At 37.6% G+C, this 19,697-nt stretch overlaps 1 protein-coding gene across 3 annotated transcripts in view; it reads right to left on the reverse strand.

Moving 5' to 3' along the window:
* MIPEP (mitochondrial intermediate peptidase) overlaps positions 1 to 19,697 on the reverse strand; it is a 159,506-nt gene that overhangs the window by 129,671 nt on the left and 10,138 nt on the right. For all 3 annotated transcript variants that reach the window (XR_008512497.2, XM_063714639.1, NM_001131265.1), the window contains 5 exon segments: positions 15,400 to 15,463; positions 10,599 to 10,781; positions 9,880 to 10,036; positions 4,429 to 4,477; positions 2,598 to 2,658 (listed from right to left, as the gene is read on the reverse strand). Coding sequence is in view for 2 of the 3 variants with exons in the window: in XM_063714639.1 (XP_063570709.1) it covers positions 2,598 to 2,658; positions 4,429 to 4,477; positions 9,880 to 10,036; positions 10,599 to 10,781; positions 15,400 to 15,463 (514 nt within the window). In the remaining variant the exon portion in view is untranslated.

The raw sequence follows: 19,697 nt of genomic DNA on the forward strand, positions 1-19,697 counted from the left end.
TTGCTGAAAGAATCAACAGTACCTCCCAAATAAGATTGCTGAATGTACTTAACTATTAAGTAGACTATCTGGCATTGAGTAAGGGCTCAACAAATGTTGGCTGCTCTCCTTATTACCATTATCCTTTAACATTTCAGTTTAGGCATAATCTCCTCCAATAACAAGGTGTTATTTCCCATATTCCATGGTAATACTTATATCATGGGATGTATGACAACCTAAGAGACTTGTAGGCTTATTTTCTTTCTCCCCATGAGTGCCTGAAGGGCAGGGACTGTGTCCACGGAACCCTAGCCCCACAGTATTCAGGTCCTGGCACACATTTTCTCTAACAGATGATTATTTGCTACCTGCTAGATGCAGACAGAGTGCAGGCTGTAATGAGACAAAAACAAGAGGATGATAGCCTAGGCAGTAGAAGGGCAAGTGACTCAACAATCAGAGGATAGTATGTCATGTCTACATTGTGCCATGTAAAACACAGCCCACAAGAAAAGTATTTAAATCACAGCGGAAGGTTCGGAAATGTTCTCAAGAAGGCAAAGCCTGAATTGAGTTTTATGATAGAAGCAGTTAATCCAGATGAGAAAGGGGGAAAGGCATTCCTGTAGGTGGTGTTTGTAAATGACTGGAAGCTGCCTACCATGCCGTATTTATGTGGCCGGCACGCAAATATTAATTCAAATTAAAGAATCAAAGAAAGCAAAGCAAGAAAAGAAAGCAAAACTAAGTGAATAGAGATCACACGAGCATCGCACAGGTATCAGGAGAGAGCAAAGAACACAGCCTCGGCTTGGAGGGGCAGCAGAAGATGAAGCTAGAGAAGGAGGCAAGGGCCAAATCATGAGGGCTTGGCGGGAGCAACAGGGCAGTAGGAAGGGAAACTGGAGAATAACCAGGAGCTACTGAAGAATTTTAAACAATAGAGTGACAAGATCAGATCTGCTTTTTAGACAAATCCCTCTGGTGGCAATTCATTCATTCATTATTCATTCATAGTTCAAATAAGTGTTGACAACCAACTGTATGCCTAACACTGGGCTAAATACATGGCTAAACTGTCTGAATCCAAGACAGCTTCGAGTGGAGCAAAAACAAAAGGCTAGAAACCAGTTAGGCAATCCCAGTTACCATCTGGGTGAGAATAATGATCCCAACCCAGGCTATGGCAATGGGCACAGGAGAAGACACAAGAGTTCACAGGGAGGGAGAATCTGCAGGACCTAACAAATGATTACAGGGGAGGGGAGTGTGCAGTGCCTGGGGTGCTTGTTGAAACACAGATTGTGGAGCTCACCCCAGTTTTTGATTCAGTGGGTCTGAGGTGGGGCTCAAGAATTTGCATTTCTAACAGGTTCCCATGTGATGCTACTGCTTCTGGTCCAGGAACCACACTTTGAGAACCACTGGTCTGGATTAAGTATAGGTCCTGACTAGAGCAGCACGGTGAATGGTGGCACCATTCACCAAAGCAGGGACTTCATGAGGAGATTGGACATTTCACAAATATCTGCAGAATAATTGTATCCATAAGCTATATACAAATATCTACAGATAACAGTTTAAAGTCATATTCACTTTTACTGAATTAGCTTTTGGCAACACATTTTGTTTTTTATTTTTCTGTTTCTATAGTCACCAAACTAAATTCTTACCTATTATCTGGTTTCCCAAATGAGCCTACCTACCAGGCCAAGGTGTGCAGATGACTAACAGTAGTTACTTTGCTAGACACAGCTCCTTCCATAAATGAACAGACTGACATGCTACTCTACACATCGCTGAGTTTAATGGGATTAATCTGTTTCCTAGTGGCTGTATCTGGGAAGCTAGTAAACAGTTTGTAAATCTGCAAGTCCCATTTCCCTAAATCTTCCTTATGACTATGGCTCTGGCAGCAGCAACTAAGTCAAGAATGAATAACAGCATTTGGAAAAGAATGGTGTAGACAACCCCGGCAATCCTGTAGTGCCCTAGAACCAAATGGGAATGCGTCCTAATATCCGGAATCTCGACACTTTTCAGGGCACTCCCCCAATCACCTGGGCAGCATTCTGGCCATAACAATACTTGTCTATACTCTTGGATCACATAAGGAAGATCATATAATCATATGATTGAAAACAACACTTAAGTGTTTTTAGAATGTGGTGTACTTTGTTAGTCAAATACTGACCTACTCAATCGGGCACCATAAATTAGCTAACAAATAAGCAAATGAACTGCAACGTTAACACTGATGGTTAAAATTGCCACCTGCCAGATGAAGCCTCCACTGAGTCTCCTTAAAGTCTGCTTCAAACTGAGAAGCCAACAATCCACAGAATGAAAGCAGTCTTTGCATGAATATATACACATTGTGTTAGTGTATATACATAAAATATGTCGACTCCTCAACAAAAATGCTGTATGTACTGGCAACATCAGTTTGGGACATAAGAATCAAATATTTCAACATCTTTATTCACCAAAACTGAGGATCAGAAACAAGACTAAATGGACCTGTAGCCTATCACAAGAAAGTTCCTGAATCAAAAGGTATTGATTTCAGTTGACAGACTGTCTATATTATAATAAAAATATTCCAACATACTTACGGAATTTTGAGGATTCAGTTTCATTTTCATCCCTCGTATCATCTCAAAATCTTTTAGAGTTCTATAAAACAGGTTTATCATTACTTGTTAGGACAAAATTTTAACAATTACATTATGAAAGGACTAGTTTGCTTATGTTACATTCCAATATTCATAAGATTAGATATAATTAGTAGTGCACACATAAATCACTATTAATCCAAATTTTACCTAAGTGTCATGAGAAATAACAATATATAAAGCAGCATATTAATGCAATTTCTACCTTAAAAAGCATCATGGTGGATAAACGTCTCAAGAGTACTAAAGCTTGGAAAAATTAGCAATGTCATTACAAATATGCAAAGCATTCATCAGCAAACTTTAAATCACTACTTTTTGCTATACCTTTAAAAGAGACTTAACAAATTAACTCCTAGAAAGGAATTTTATCATTGGCTACATTTAAGATTTCTAGTCATTTTTCCCCTATAGAAAAACTCTAGCTGGTCAATAATTAAATGGGTATTTAATATTTGTAGAATATGACATGAATATTGGAATTAATTCCTATATATACCTGTAAAATGATGAAGCTATGCTTGCTCAAAAATCTATAGCTATGTAGAGAAAGACTACTAACACTTAACTAAGTAAAGCAGGATAAATCCTCAATAAGTGCATAATTAACCCTCTTTCTTTATTGTATCAAAGACACAGTGGTTCACCAGGATTAAAAGAAAATTTTAGAATTTATAAACATAATCCAAACTAGAGAAGAATGAGTTCTAAGGCATGAGTTTATAGTCCAAAACAGAAATGTGAGCCAAGATCCGATGTGTTGGTGTAGCCAAAACAGGCAAACAAAATTTTAGCATCACAAGAGAAAAAGAGAAAACATCATCCTTTTTTACAAACCATGACTGCTTCTTCCTAAAATCCTTAGTACCTAAAGGTGTGCTGCCTCTCAACTAAGTCCCAGAAGAGGGCCAGTGAAGGGCAAGTGTATGATCGAAGGCACTGAGCAGGGGAGGGGCAGAGAGGCAGGAATACAGGTTGAGCCTCCCTAATCTGAAAATCTGAAACTTTCTCAGCACTGACATGATGGTACAAGTGGAAAATTCCACATGTGATGTCATGTGATAGGTTGCAGCCAAAACTTTGTTTCAGGCACAAAATTATTAAAAACACCGTATAAAATTATCTTCAGGCTATGTGTATAAGGTGTATAGGAAACATAAATGAATTTCGTGTTTAGACTTGGGTCCCATCCCCAAAATATCTCATTATGTATATGCAAATATTCCAAATTCACCCCAAAAAATGAAATCCAAAACATGTGTGGTCCCAAGCATTTCAGATAAGGGACACTCAACTTGTATATAACAAATGGACACACCAAAGGCAGTAAAACACTTCAGCTTGAAATTACAAATGTTGAGATAGAACATTCTTAAAATACTACACAAAATCAAAAAGACACCACATCCATGAGCCTCCTGTATTTAGGCCAAAAGAAGAGAAACACTACTTTATGAACTTGTCATAAAATTCATGGTACAAGTTAAAATAAAGTTTCAAAAACATTTTGGTAAAGATTTTTAAAGTGCAAATGAAAGGTGAATTTCTAAAAACAATTGTTTAATGAAAGGGGACAGCTTATGTTTTCAAGAATGGCATATAAGGAAGACAACTATGGCCTTTCAAAGTATGTCTCATAGTGAGACAGGTCTGGTCCAATATGCCAAAACTTATATTCTAGGTCACTTCCTAATTTTTAATAAATCTAGTCTTCTTTAAAAAGACTAAATAACATATAACCAAAAAACTAAATAGTAGAATAAAAACTAACCTTTCAGAAAGTTTGTCAGATAGTTTTTCAAGGAACTGCATGACAGTCTCTAAAATGAAATCCAAAAGAAAATATCTTCAATTATGTGAAATAAAATGAACATATCTGTTAAAATTATTATGTGATGATCATAATCTATATACCACAATTCCCTTAAAGTGATGATTTTCAAAAGGAAGTAGAGCTACCAACATATACCAAACATATAGTAAATACTTCTAGGTGATGATGATCTTTTAATCAGAAAAAAATTAAATTGGCATACTAATAATCCACAGCTCAGATTATATCCCAAAATTAAAAGAGTTAATGGGATCAGGTGGCTCATGCCTGTAATCCTAGTACTTTGGGAGGCTGGGGGGCGGGTGGTGGATCACCTGAGGTCAGGAGTTCAAGACCAGTGTGGCCAACATGGTGAAACCCCGTCTCTACCAAAAATACAAAAATTAGCCGGGCGTGGTGGTGCATGCTGGTAGTCCCAGCTACTTGGGAGGCTAAGGCAGGAGAATAGCTTGAACCCAGGACGTAGAGACTGTAGTGAGCCCAGACTGTGCTACTGTACTCCAGCCTGGGCAAGAAGGTGAGACTCCATCTCAAAAAAAAAAAAAAAAAGAGTTAATAGGAGGCTAAAGAAAAAAGTCCAAAATTTCAAGGTGTTTCTATCTATTCATATGTGTAAGAAAAAAAAGTTCTTAGACATGTCTGATGTTTTCAAAGTTTTAAAGAGATATCTAGACTCTGCTTTCTTCATAAAAATAGGTGCAGTGTAGAAGTATAATTCCCTGAAATAAATTTTTTAAAATCAATGTTTTTCTTGATAACAATTTTATTGTTACATACAACTGTAGAATAATCTATTCAGGATAAATATGAAAAAATAGCAAAATGAGAAAAATAAATGTTAACTTCTGATAGAATTTTTAAAGTATTTTTATTAAAATACTTCTGCCATAGTTGTCATAATTTACAAACCCATAAAGGCAGTGTAATAGAATTACCACCGTTTCTCACAAGAGGAAATGTTTTGTAAGTATTTCTGAATGTAGCACTTTTTATCACTGACTTATGTGTACAGAGCTTTCATATGCATTTTAGTTCACCACAAACACTATGTTTATATTTTCCAGATAATCTTTTATACAGTTTTAAGTTTCTTGCCCTCTCTTCAATTTAAGTTATCTCCTTTTGAGTGAAATAAAAGACTAAGGAAATAAATAATGGTGGTTAACCTAAACCCAAACCATGAGGTTTCTTGCCACTGTCAATACTTAACAAGTCCTGTGTATACAAATTCTGAAAACACTGGTTCATGTGCCATATGAAACAACAATAGGAATTTTTGGGGAACAAAGACATTATTTAGCCAACAATGAAATCTCATTTTAGGATTACATTCCAGGTACCATACCAAACTGTTTTCAAATGAATCCCCACGTATGCTTGTATACGTTTTATTTCTTAATAACCATGTTTTAACATTCACCCATCTTATTCTTCCAGTCACTTTACATGTGAAGAATCTGCCTCAATTAATCTTTTTTTTTTGTTTTTTTGAGACGGAGCCTTGCTCTGTCACCCAGGCTGGAGTGCAGAAGTGCCATCTCGGCTCACTGCAACCTCTGCCTCCCAGGGTTCAATGGATTCTCCTGTCTCAGCTTCCTGAGTAGCTGGGATTACAGGCACCCACCACCGCACCCAGTTAATTTTTGTATTCTTAGTAGAGATGGGGTTTCACCATGTTGGCCAGGCTGGTCTCAAACTCCTGACCTCAGGTGATCTGCCTGCCTCAGTCTCCCAAAGTGCTGAGATTACAGGCATGAGACACCGCACCTGGCCTGCCTCAATCAATGTCCCCAGAGAATTGTCATATTAAGATTCAGTTTGAAACCTCCCACTAAGTGCCTCACCGCAGTTACCTCCTCCTGTGGCCTCACTGGCCACATGAATGCCCACCTTAGCCTCAGTCAGCCTCTCCTGTCTTCCTTCTGCTCTGCTGAGGGCTCACTCCATCACTGTGCATGACGGTTTCATTTCTCTCAGGGCGCCTTCAACAGCCACAGACGCATCTGACAAACACCCCGAGCTCCTAAATCCCATGGCATTGTTTTGTCTGTACTACTCCGTCGGCACTGAAAATGTGCCAACCTGTATTATTATTTATCTTTTTATATGCATATATCCGGCTCCTCAACTAAGCTTTAAATCCTCAAGGACCCAGAGCACATCTTATGTGATGATGTGCACAACAGCCCCCTGCCAATACATCAGCACACCAAGCACTTAGTGCACAAGGGTGACCTGCCAGTCACAGAATCTAGAGCTGGGTGCTGCAGGTCCAGTGAGCTCCACGCTGCTACAGCCAGTGGTCATGCCCAGCCCTCCTCACATGTGACCTGGCCACAGCATGAGTCAGCTGATCTCTCCCTTCTCCTGCAGACAGACCTTCTGCACGGCCTCCAGGACCACACCCTGTAATCACTTTCCACCTCCCTCAGTGGCCCTTACATCTGGCAGCGTTAACTAGCAGTTCCTCACATGCCTGGCCTCTTAAACTTGAAGGCCCCAGAGCACAGTCCTTGGACTTGTTCTTTAAGTTCACTCTCTTAGCGGTATCAGAATCTCATTTTAGAGGTTCAGACTTACATATGAAGCTCAGAACTCCACACTCTATCTAACTGCCTACCCAACTTCACCACTTGAACCTTATCTGGTATCTCAAACTTAACTTGAACCAAACCAAGTTCCCGGTCCTCCCAATCTTAGTTAACAGTAGTAACTCATTCTCTTTCTAGTTGCTTAGGTCGAAAATGTTGGCTCCCTCTTCCAAATACCCTGTACCCAGAATCTGATCACATCTTACCACCTTCCCTGCTACCACCTGGTCAAGATGCCAACATTTCTCATCATGGTTACTGCAAAACAGCATCTAAAGAGGCCCTCTTCTACCCTGGCCCTGCTGCAGTCTTCTCTCAGGAACAGCAGCACTCACTCACCATTAGCACTGGAGTCAGATCATCTCACTCCTCTGCCCCAACCCCCACAGTGACCTGCTGCACTTGCATCAAGTCTCTACTTAATGCCGCCCCTTGTTAGTCTGTTCCCACCTCTCGCCACTCTCCTTACACACACTGCGCTTCAACCACTCTGCCCTCCTCAAACGTGGCAGGCATTTTTCTGCCTCAAGACCTTAGCACTTGATAGTGAATCTGCTTGAAACCTTTCTCCCCCTAAGAGCCACAGCCTCACGCTTGTGTCTGTCAAGAGCATGCTCACATTCCACATTCTAAGTGTGCCCTCCGACAATGCTCTCTAAAACTCCAACACCAGCCTACATGCCCACATTCCTTATCCCCTTCCCTGTTCAGTTTTCTCCACGGCTTGTATTAACTAATAACATACCACATACTTTATCTACTTATTTCGTTCTTAACTGTCTTCCCTTGCTTACAAGAATGTAAACTGCATAAGGATAGGAATTTTCTTCTGCTTTATACACTGACTTATTTCCATGACCGAGAATAATATCTGACATATAGTGGGCAATCAGTAAATATTTGCTGAATTAATAAACAAAAATGGGATGTAGATGATATAAAACACAGGGCATTAGGTCTCAAGCAGCCTATGGAAAACCATAAATGTAGAATATGTGTTTAGGTTTCAGTTCTGCCACATTTTAGCAATATAACCTAACTTTAGATTCCTCATCTGTGACATGAATACAAATACCTACTTCACAGAGCTGCAGAGGAAGGAAATGAGATAACAACAGGATAAGCACTGAATGATATTCTAATATTATTATTTTTTATTATTTTATATAAATATAAAATAAAAATATGGTACTATTATTATTTTATATAATATTATTTTATATAAATATAAAATAAAAATATGGTATTATTTTATATCTTTTATATATTATTATATATTATTTTATATATTAAATATATATTATATATTATATATTTTTTTATAAATATAAATATTATTATTTTATACAAATATAAAATAAAATATGGTATTATTTTATATATTATTATATATTATTATTTTATTTATTATTTTTTATAAATATAAATATTATTATTTTATATAAATATAAAATAAAAATATGGTACTATTATAATCAAACTGTTGACAACAGCGACTACAGAAAAACATACTTTTCACCAAACTGATACTTACAAAAAAAAGAAAAAACATACACTAAAAACACACATTTAATACATAACATACATATTATATCTGTTTAGGAGCTTCGATTATATGAAACAAATTATAAGTGTTTTAAGGGTTCGGGGACAAGGGAGTCCAAGGAAAGTGAAAAAGTTTAACCAGCTTCATGAAAGAGGTGGGTTTTGAGCTGAGCACTAAAAAAACGGGGTAAGATTTTAACAGGCAGACCAGGAAGAAAAGCTGCTCTCCATAGGAGAGTGACATGAGCAAGGGAACCCAGGCCGCAATGAGCGTGACACGCCTGTAACTTAACTGAGAGCCTTGACAGGTCAAGGGAAACAGTTGTTTATGAAAGAGTAAGAAGAAAGATTGAGTGCATTTAGAGAACTTTGGAGAAGACAGGAACATGCTAGGGTGAGAAGGGATAAGCACAGAAGGAATAAAGACAAGCGAGGATTCAGGTTGTGATCTGCCCCCAGTGTCCCCTCTGTCCGTGAGTAGAATGTCTAACCAGATGTACAACCAGAAACCCAGGGGGCCCACCACAATGCCTCCTCCTCCCTCTCACCCTCACTAAGTCTTGCAACTTCACTGCCAAGACCTTGAGTCTCACACAGCTCTACCATCATGGCCACCCTACTCCTGACTCACCACCTAAATTACAACTGTAAGTTTTAATAAATGCTTTCGAAAAAACGTCTTATGTATATTTATATTATTATTGTGTAACATTTTCTCTTAGACATTATGAATCATAAGGAACTCAACATAGCACAAGGCAAGTTTATGACAAACCCAACGACACACTTCCATAACACCTCACCTAGCACAAACCTTCCTAAGAAGTACTCTTCTCTCTGAAAAGGAGGTTTATCTGACTGTGTGTTTTTTATATGATCTAACTTACATTTAACCTCGACCTCAGTAAACATACTGATCTTTCATTCTCTTACCCTAATTCTAACCAATTAGTCAAATTCAGCACAGAAACTGGGTTAAAATGAAAACAATTTAGACTAACATCAAAATGAAAATTTAGGTTATGATTTTATTCTCAACATTCACACAAAATAAAATTCTTTGGTTAGACAGAATTATGCCAAATTATTAGCTCTATTTAAAAATGGTTCCTATAAAAATACATAGAAAATCTCAATAAATGGTTCTCTGCATGTATTAAAAATAGAACACTAATTTACAGCTATTTAAAATCAAAAGCTCAGTTTCATAAAAATCCTATTTTGCCCTTAAATGATGGATAAACAGGCTTACCTGGATTTTTAGCTATCGTTCCTTGGAGAGCCCTGTGAGAAAACGTGGAATACCCCACCAACTTTGCCAGAAGATCTCTGCTGCTGAGCAATTCTTCTAAACATTTCAATTGACCAGCATTGGGGTAAAGAAAAATTTTATAAGCAGCTTCTCGCACCTGTGTTTAAAAAGTAAATGGTGAAGGCTATAAATACCATGACACAGTCCTATGCAACAATAACACAGGCTCATGCTCGCCACTTGATCTGCAGATGATGACCGCTTTCAAAATAAAGCAATGGTCTACACGAGGCGATAAAGCTTGCAGAGTCATAAAATAGCATGGGATGCAACAGCATACTTGCCTGCAGCTCTAGGGTACTGTGCTGAGGTGCGGCGGGGCAAACCTCTACCCAGTGAGTGCATCTCTATGCTATAAAGCGTCTTAACCAGGAGAAGTAAGGCTGCATGAATTTAAAAGTCTCTGTAGTCTAGAATGTCAGTCAATGCTGTTATTAATCATAATTTAAAAATAAGGAGTCTTGTAGGAAATATAAGTAATTAAATCATTTTCATTCTTTGAAGTGTTTATGGCATTAATAATTCCACAAGTTAAATTTTTAGGGCTTAGTAATGCTAAAAAGTTTTTAAGGATACTATTATATTATCACTGAATTTTGGGTTAAAACAGTAGCAACGCACAGATGGGACCTAAACAACAAAGAGAATGAAACACATACCAAGTCATCTGGCGATTCTGCGTGGAGACCATCAATTATGATATGATCCCCAGCAGATGTAAAGTTACGACGAATGTGTTCTGGTAAGAGATGCTTCTCAATCTTGTTGGGAAAATTGGTTCCCATAAGAAATGTACTACTCAAATCCAAGATTTTAACATTGAGGTCCACTGCTCTTTTACGCTGTATGCAGGAGGAGTAAAAGTTATTTAAAGGCATTTTGAATTAATATTTCACAATTTAATAAACAAAATATAAAGATGTCAAATCAACATATACATTGTTGAATTATCATTTAACAAAATATTAAAGTTTAGTAAAATGAATATATTGTTACTATATTATAAATAATATATTAATTTTACTTTTAACAGATATTTAATATTCTAACAAAAAGATCATACTTATGGTTTTCTGATGTTTCTATGCTTTAAGGTTTACATAACTTCTAGTTCTATTTTGCGTCTAGGTTATATAACTAATTGTTGAAATTAACAACATTGAAAAACACATGCCAGGTGCAGTGACTCACGTCTGTAATCCTAGCACTTTGGGAGGCCAAGGAGGGCAGATCACTTGAGGTCAGGGGTTGGAGACCAGTCTGGCCAACATGGTGCAATCCCATCTCTACTAAAAATACAAAAATTAGCTGGGCGTGGTGGCGCGTGCCTGTAATCTCAGCTACTCGAGAGGCTGAGGCACGAGAATCGCTTGAACCCAGGAGGCGGAGGTTGCAATGAGCCGAGATTGCACCACTGTACTCCAGCCTGTGAGACAGAGGGAGACTCTGTCTCAAAAAAAAAAAAATACAGTTCTTTGCAAAAGTGTAGTGAGCCTCCAGAAGGGGGAAGCACATTTTAAAAGTTCTGATTTTGGCCGGGTGTGGTAGCACACACTTGCAGTCCCAGCCCTTTGTGGGGCTGAGGCAGCAGGATCACTTGAGCCCAGGAGGTAAGGCTTCAGTGAGCTATGATCACACCACTGCAACCTGGGCAACAAAGCAAGACCCTGTCTCAGCGGGGAAAAAAGTTCTGATTTTGCATGTGCTTGAGCTGCTACAGAATGATACAGGGAAGTCTAAGAAGTAGACTGGAGCCCCAGGGCATGGTCCTTTCTTCTACTCTGTGTCCCTGCCATGTGGCACATGGTCCTTGCTCCCGCCAGGCCTTCAAATGGTCAGTGATGAGGATGTGGATGGTGCGGACACATCTGCTTAGGTTTAATCTTGCAGTCATACCTTTGTAACACACAATCACCTGAGAAAATGTGTATTAGCAAAGGTGTTGCCATAAATGCTTTAAGATGAAATATAAAGTAGAAACCACATAATTAGTCAGGCTGACTGGAGGAGAAGGGCTGAATTTTCAGTTACTGGCTACTAAAAAACTAGACAGGCTCTGCATATGAATTTTCAGTTACTGGTTACTAAAAAACTAGACAGGCTCCGCACTGGGCTCATGTTGGGCTTCAGGTGAATGTGTACACAAATCTTTCTGGGAGAGGAGATAGCAATTAACAGGTTCTAAACTGTTCTATGCTCCTAAAAAATGATTAAGCCACAATACTAATATACTTTTTAAAGATAAACATAGATGATGTAGAGGCATGCTTGATAAGACGCTGAAAAAATTGAGTTTATATCCCATATTCCCAGAATTTCAATATAGAAAATTCAAATTTCATGGAAAAAAGTTTTAGGAGACTCCCATTTCTTTACAGACCAGATTTCTCTTTGCTTATTTTGTTTCTGATATGGCCATTTATCACCACCTAATGGTAACAAGTGGAATAACAAAAAAGATAAACAAGATTTTGAAATGACATTACAGTTCCAAAATTTTCTTCAAAACTTTTACTTTGGAAAAAAAATGTGATAAAATTAACTACCTTGAAGATTTTATCAACTGATAAAATCTCTGGAAAAATCAAAACTGAGTTCATGCCGACTTCAATGATCTGCCAGGCACATCACTTCACCATTCTGTGGTAACAATGAAATGTACAATAATCTGAACTCTTCAAAAATTCTATGAAATTTCTGTGTTATTAAATAATGTTAAAAATAAACATTTCTATTACATTTAAACTTATAAGTTATATTTGTATGAGACCTTAAAAATTAAGGCCGGGTGCAGTGGCTCACGCCTATAATCCCAGCACTTTGGGAGGCTGAGGCGGGTGGATCATCTGAGGTCGGGAGTTCGAGACCAGCCTGACCAACAAGGAGAAACCCCGTCTCTACTAAAAATACAAAATTAGCTGGGCGTGGTGGTGCATGCCTGTAGTCCCAGCTACTCAGGAGGCTGAGGCAGAAGAATTTCTTGAACCCGGGAGGCGGAGGCTGCGGTGAGCCAAGATTGCCCAATTGCACTCCAGCATGGGAAACAAGAGTGAAATTCTGTCTCAAAAAAAAAAATTAAATAAGAAACCAACTGGAAAGAACACAGGCTTTGATGATTTATAGATTTTGTTGGTGGGTTTACATCATGGTCTCTCTTTTGAAAAATGGAGCATGTCTACTTTACATCCTGTCCTAGTGGAGCACCTTTGAGAACAAACACGGAAGTTACAAGGGAAAAACTGAGCAGGTTTACTTTAGTTGCATATTCAATATTGAGGGGTTCCCTGCGAGCTGCTCCCTGGGAAAGAGGAGCTACACTGTAATAAAATGTTAGATAAAAGCGGCCATGTCTATACTGGTGAAACTGAACATATATTATTTGTCAGCAAAATTTCAAAAGCATCCTTCATGAGGATACATAAAAACTAAAACTATTCACATGGATTCTCTACTAGCAACCTTCCTTCTGAAGATATCAAACTTGATGATAGCTAGCATTGTTATGATTTGTCATACATTCACTCAATACTTTTATTGAGTCCAAAACTAATATGCATTAAAAAACATGATCCATGTTCTTGATCCTTTGTAAGTCTAGAATTTAGATAAGCAACACAACAATAACAGCATCATCATCAACAAAAGGTAAAGAAGAATGCCACATGAGTGAAATAAGTAAAATACATTCAGACGAATACAAAATTCCACCTGGGGGACTGATAAAAGCTTCGCAACGTGGCGTGAGGATGAAGCCTTCATGGGGACTTCAGCCAGGGAAACCTGGTGAGCAGGCCTAGGAGAAGGACAGCACACAACACATGGGAGAGGGCACTGTGTATGAGGGGCTGACAGCCGGAGCACAGCCACGAGTGTGAGCTCTTTGTTACATGTTAACTTCACTAGATAATGGGAAGTCCACAGGAGGATTCTGGGCAGGAGAGTAACAAATCAATACTTTATGAAAACTAATCCAATGTTCACAGACGGGGAAGACTGACTAGCAGGATGGCGACATGCTGGTCATGCAGGCTCTGGAGTCTGTCTGTGCTTACAAAATAACGTCCCACAACCTCTACAGCATTGGTCTAAAAAAAGCAAGGAATAATAGTAGCACCAAGCTCAAAGTTGTTGTGAGGATTTGATGAGAAACATATGATTTAAAATAGCAAATACTGAGTTGATGTTAAATCACTGTTAGGAAGACAGAGGCCTTTAGAACAGCCCAGGTGTTTGGTGACAAGAATCAAGGTGATTTGCTTTTGGGATGCAGACAGATGCAGGACTGTAGGAACAATGCAAGGACCTGGTTAGAAGATATGAGAATATTAGGAAGGGAAAGAATACAACTAACTCCCAAATTTCATTTTACAGAGAAGTATTAATGAAGAATTGATTTGGAAAGGGGCAAATGTGGTCACTTTAGGCAATGTGAGTTTACAGTACAGCACATAAGCCTCATGGGCTGCTGGGAAGGCACGTCCTGGCTCAGGGTCAGACCAGGAATCACATGCTGAGCCTTTAACGCCACACAAACACATCAGATGTGTGAGGTGTTACAGCATTACTCAAACTCAGCACCTATCAAAATGGTAACATCTATTGTATGTGATACATATTTCCAAGGCCCTGCCTTCTACTTTTCCAGATATCTTGATAACTTAATCTCTTCATAGTAAGTGGTTTAATTCTACTATATTTACTAGGAAAAATGTATTACTGTTTAAAACAAATAAACAAACAAAAAGCCATAACAGTCCAGACTGCAGGTGAGTGGGGGAGACTATGGGGCAGGATGAACTTCCAATGGTGTCAAGTCCCTCCTGTTCTTCCAACTCTGAATTTACAACTGAAATGAGGCACTTGGTTTCTCAGGATGTTATGCGCTAGAAAGAACAATGGCCAGTGTTAGAAATTTTAAGAACTAACACTGGCCATTTGTTAGTTAGGATGGCAACTTAAACAAATCACTTTGTCTTGTTTCCACATCTGTAAAATGAAGGGGATGAACTAGGTAGAAGGCCCTCCATCCCAGCCCAGTGTAAACACTGTGTAATCTATGCTTGCTGCACCTGTCAAACACACGCATAATATAAATAAATACACTTAGGTAAGGTCCTAGTGATATTCCCTGTACTACCAATGTTCAATGACATCAGCTTTCCCATTCACTTGCCAGTCTTTCCTGATATTGCCTCTCTCATCCTAATTCCATGATTATCTTAAACACTCCACTTGGCTCAAGTCTGTCTTAATTCTGAATTATCATGGTGTGATAGGTCAGCTTCCAGAGAGGGGGCTACATTCAAATACAATCTATAGAAGAATTTCATAACAGATAAAAGACCTGCACGTTTTTGCAATATGCAAATTCAAGCAATATATACAAGGACTGTAACAATAATGGTATCAACTAAATGTTAGTAAAACTGGAAGAGTCAAAAAAACAGAAGAACGATGTACCTTTTCTTTGTCTAGATGGATTCCACTAATTTCAAAATCAAACATAAACAGTTCAGCCACTCGCCTATAAATGAAATGAGCCCAGGTTATAATAGGTAATAAAAATTGCTAACAAAAACACTGTGGTTTTTTGTTAAATAAATCAGTCTTTTTGAGCCTCACTGCCAAAAGTTTCTTCAAAACACACACACACAAACACACACACACACACACACACTTTATTTTAAACAAGGAGCTTAATATCCTCAGATATTAAGGCAAACATCAGGCAAAACATCTATCTGACTGGCAATTATGATTGGGTCTTCATGTAAGAGCTTATTCCTTTATTCAGAGAGTACAAACCTGTGAAAGCCACCATAATAATTATTTATTTCAACTCAATCCAAATCACAATAATTAAAAACATAAAAGTTTTATATTTGGACAATTTTTCAAAGGCCCTCTGCATGAGATTTTCAGTTTTTCTTCCAGCCAGTAGCAGCTATTTAGAATATTAAATTCTTTGATGCTGTGCTGGAAGCTGAGTTTCTTGGCTAATGAGAATTGTTTTCTTTCTTTTTACTCCTGCTTCATGCTTGGAACCAATTTCAAGTGTAGCACTTTTTTTTTTTTCGTCAATGGTATTTTTTTTTTAAAAAACCAACAACATTGAATGGAAATAATCAAATATTTGATCTACTCTTTTGGCTTTCCTTGAGTTTTCAAAACAGATATATTTACCTTCCTGATTATTACGTCAAATATACCTTGAATGGAAATTTATAGTGTACGTTTATCGTATTACACAATATAGGTCTATTATGTAACAAAACTGTATAGCAGAAACATATGAAACATTTAAAATCACTAATCCTATCAAAGATAATGACTATTAAAATTCTTGTATTTCCTTTCAATCTACTTTTAATGTTATATTATATATTTAGAATAATTAAGGCCCAACCGTATATACTTTTGTATCTTGCTTTTTCTTGTAAAATTATATCACAAACATTGAACAGTTCTCCATGTCTTTAAACGTTCTTCAAAAAGTTGGCTTTTGATGCTTGTTTTGTGTTGTCATATAGACTGCAAATGTTTTTATTCTCCCACACCCATGAACCACAGTATAATAAAAATCCTTGTTACATTTTTTAATCCTCGTTTGTTTCCTTACGATAAATTCCAAGAAATTAATCAAAAAGTATGCACATTGATATATATTACCAAATGCTCCTCCGTAAAGACTTATCAATTTACCCGCAACTAGAGAGGATCCAGAAGTACTATTCTTATTCTGTTTCAACTTTGTCAGCTACTGGCGGACAAAGTTTTGCTTCATTCTATCTTTCCTTAATGGTGGTGTGTCTCGTGCCAGGTACAGAGCAAAGCACTTTACACAAATTATTTCCCTTACATCTCATATGATTCTTATGAAGTACTTTTTATTTCCCTTTTACAAAGGAGAAAACTAGGGCTTAGCGAGCTCTGAAGCCAAAGTCCAACCCCGCAGTTCCATTCTAGAGACACACTTCCACCCCCTTCACACTTGGCGCCACTCTTACAGCTGTGGTACACTGCTATCAGTTTAAGGGCCATCTGTTGCTATTCCTTATTTTGTGAAATGAGAGTTTCACAAAGAGAATCTTTTGCCCATTTTTCTATAAGGGGGGTTCTCTTTCTTCTTTTTTAAGGTAATTTGAAAGGTCTCTTAACATAGTTAATATATTAACACTTTGTCACGTAAGAACCATTTGTCAACATTTGTGTGTTCTGACTTTGAATGTGGAAGCGTTTTGCCATACCAAAGTTTGCAATGTTTATATAATAAAAATCAATGAATCTTTCTGTGGTATGAGTTTGTATCATGCCAAGAAAGACCTTCCACATCCCAAGATTACCACTAGTTTTATAATTTCTTTTAAAAATATTTAAATCTTTAATCAATCTACTTTTTTACCCCAAATGGTTATCCATTGGTCTAACATCATTTCCTGAAAACCAAGTCTTTCCCTACTGATGTGAAATGACACTTTTATCACATACCAAATAGTCTTACTGTATATATATCTGCGTCTGTGTCTAAAATTCTCTATTCTTCCATTGATCTAATTGACTATTCTGGCATTTTTAAGTATAATGCTCTTTAAATACAGCATTTTTATATGTTCTACTATCTGGTATAAGTCCCTTTTCAGTATTTTTTCCTTACGAGAGTTTTCCTGCCTGTTCTGGCATATTTATTCTCTATGACTTCAAAATCATTTTAAGTAACAATAAAAAAATTCTTTATAAATTGGACAGCATTCAACTTACAGTAACAAACATTACTGAACTTTCTTCTTCCTTAAGAATACAGCATGCTTCTCCACTTCGGTCACTTGCATGCTTCCTAGGTATTGTGTGTGTTGCGGTTCTGCACTCTACCTTCCCAAGTTCATTCCAAAGTGTGTTACAGCTTTGGCTGTTCTTGCAACTAGAATTTTCCCTCCATTATATTTTCTGGAGAATGTGCTTATTATAGTCTTTGCATACATGAAAGCTCTTAATGGCTTTGGAAAAACCCCCAAGTTAAACAGGTTTCTTTATGGCCTGGCTTCTCAGAGACTCTAAACTACTAAAATTCTTCAAGCAGGGAAATACATTGATACATCAGATTTCCAAACTTACTGACTGAAGGAACCATTCTGAGAAAAGTTCTGAACATCTCAGAGAACTAGTATTTCAAGGATTGAATCTAAGAATAACATGACGAGTACTCAATTTAAATCATTTCCTCTGTACATTAACTTACAAGACTTTATTAAACCTATAACTCTTTGTTTTCGCCACTGTCTTATATTTTGCCATATGCATGGTTCTAAAATATAGTTCTTTCTGGGTGCTAGCCAACACTCAATGATATCTAAGTGCCATGATACTGCAATAATTATTACTTCAAATTCTTCTTCTCTCCAAGTTGCTTTTCTTTTCTAGACTGCTGATATTCTATCCAGTTTATTTTCCCCAATATATTTATCATTTTATTATTTAAAAATTCCTATTGGCATTTTTAATAATCTCTAGAAATGTGGTGTGTATCCTATCACTACAAGTCCTTTCTATCTAAAATGGTCTGCTAGTCCACTACAATTCTTTATACACAAACAGGGGCATGTCAATCTTCAGTAAATAGAGATTATGAATAATCTTCTATTTTTAACATTGTTGTTATTTAAAGTCAGTACCAGTTTGGTATAAATCTGGCACAATTAATAGGCATTCAACTTTTCCTCGCTTTGCTAATGAAAGCAATATAATGATAAAGCTTTAACTACTGTGATGACACAGCTAGCTTTACTAGTGTCCTGAGCATCAGGACTGATAAAGTGAAACACCACTAGGTACCTGCATACCTGCCAGGCAGGTGAAAATAACCCCTCAAAGACTGAGTTACTCACATACCATGCTGCTCATGTATTAGATTAACAGCAAACTGGATGATCAATTGGTCCCTATAGAAAATTGCTTCATTTGGGGTCAATAAGCCACATACGGAGACAAAATAGGAGAAGGAAACAGGATCAGAAAGAATCAAGTTGTCAGAGGAAGTGTCCCACCAATAAAATGTAGATAAACAGGAACAAACAAGTGAGAAAAAAAAATTAATCTGTGTTATAACATACATATTATAAGCAGCCTAAGGACAAACCCTACTCCATTCACAATTGCACTTGAGCAAAGAAATAAGATATCCAGGTTCCTATATCAAATATTCTAATGTGTTGATTTAAAAGTAAGGCCTTTTTGATGCAGATTTATAAATGTAGCCTAATGAACCAAAGCAAATCATTACAAGGATCTTGACATCCTCCCAGTAGATAAAATTGATTTGCTTATATTTTCTGATAGTATCAATTATGGAACTTTGAGCATAAAGCTAAGTGTAATTACTAACTGTCTACAGGAGTCCACTCATTAGTTGAGCACTGACCACATGCCATGAATGTGTAGGTTCTGAGGATGCAGCTGGGAACAAAACAGACCAAGCCCTACCCTCAAGGAGCTTGCAGTCTGGTGAGATAGATGATTGACAAATAAACAAACAGGATATGTTAGAAGGAATGAGGGCTATGAAGAAAAATAAATCAGGATCAGAGGGTAGAGTCTGACCCTGTGTAAAGATTTTGGAGGAGACACCATTTGAGTGGAGTCCTAGAGAAAGTGCAGGAGTCATACAGATACCTGGGAAGGAACATTCCAGACAGCAGAGGATGCAAGTACAAAGGCCCTGAGGGACAGTCTCCCAACCTCACCTCTAGAGTCACAGTCACAAC

This window comes from Pongo abelii, chromosome 14, assembly GCF_028885655.2.
Source record: "Pongo abelii isolate AG06213 chromosome 14, NHGRI_mPonAbe1-v2.0_pri, whole genome shotgun sequence".
Classification (NCBI taxonomy): domain Eukaryota; kingdom Metazoa; phylum Chordata; class Mammalia; order Primates; family Hominidae; genus Pongo; species Pongo abelii.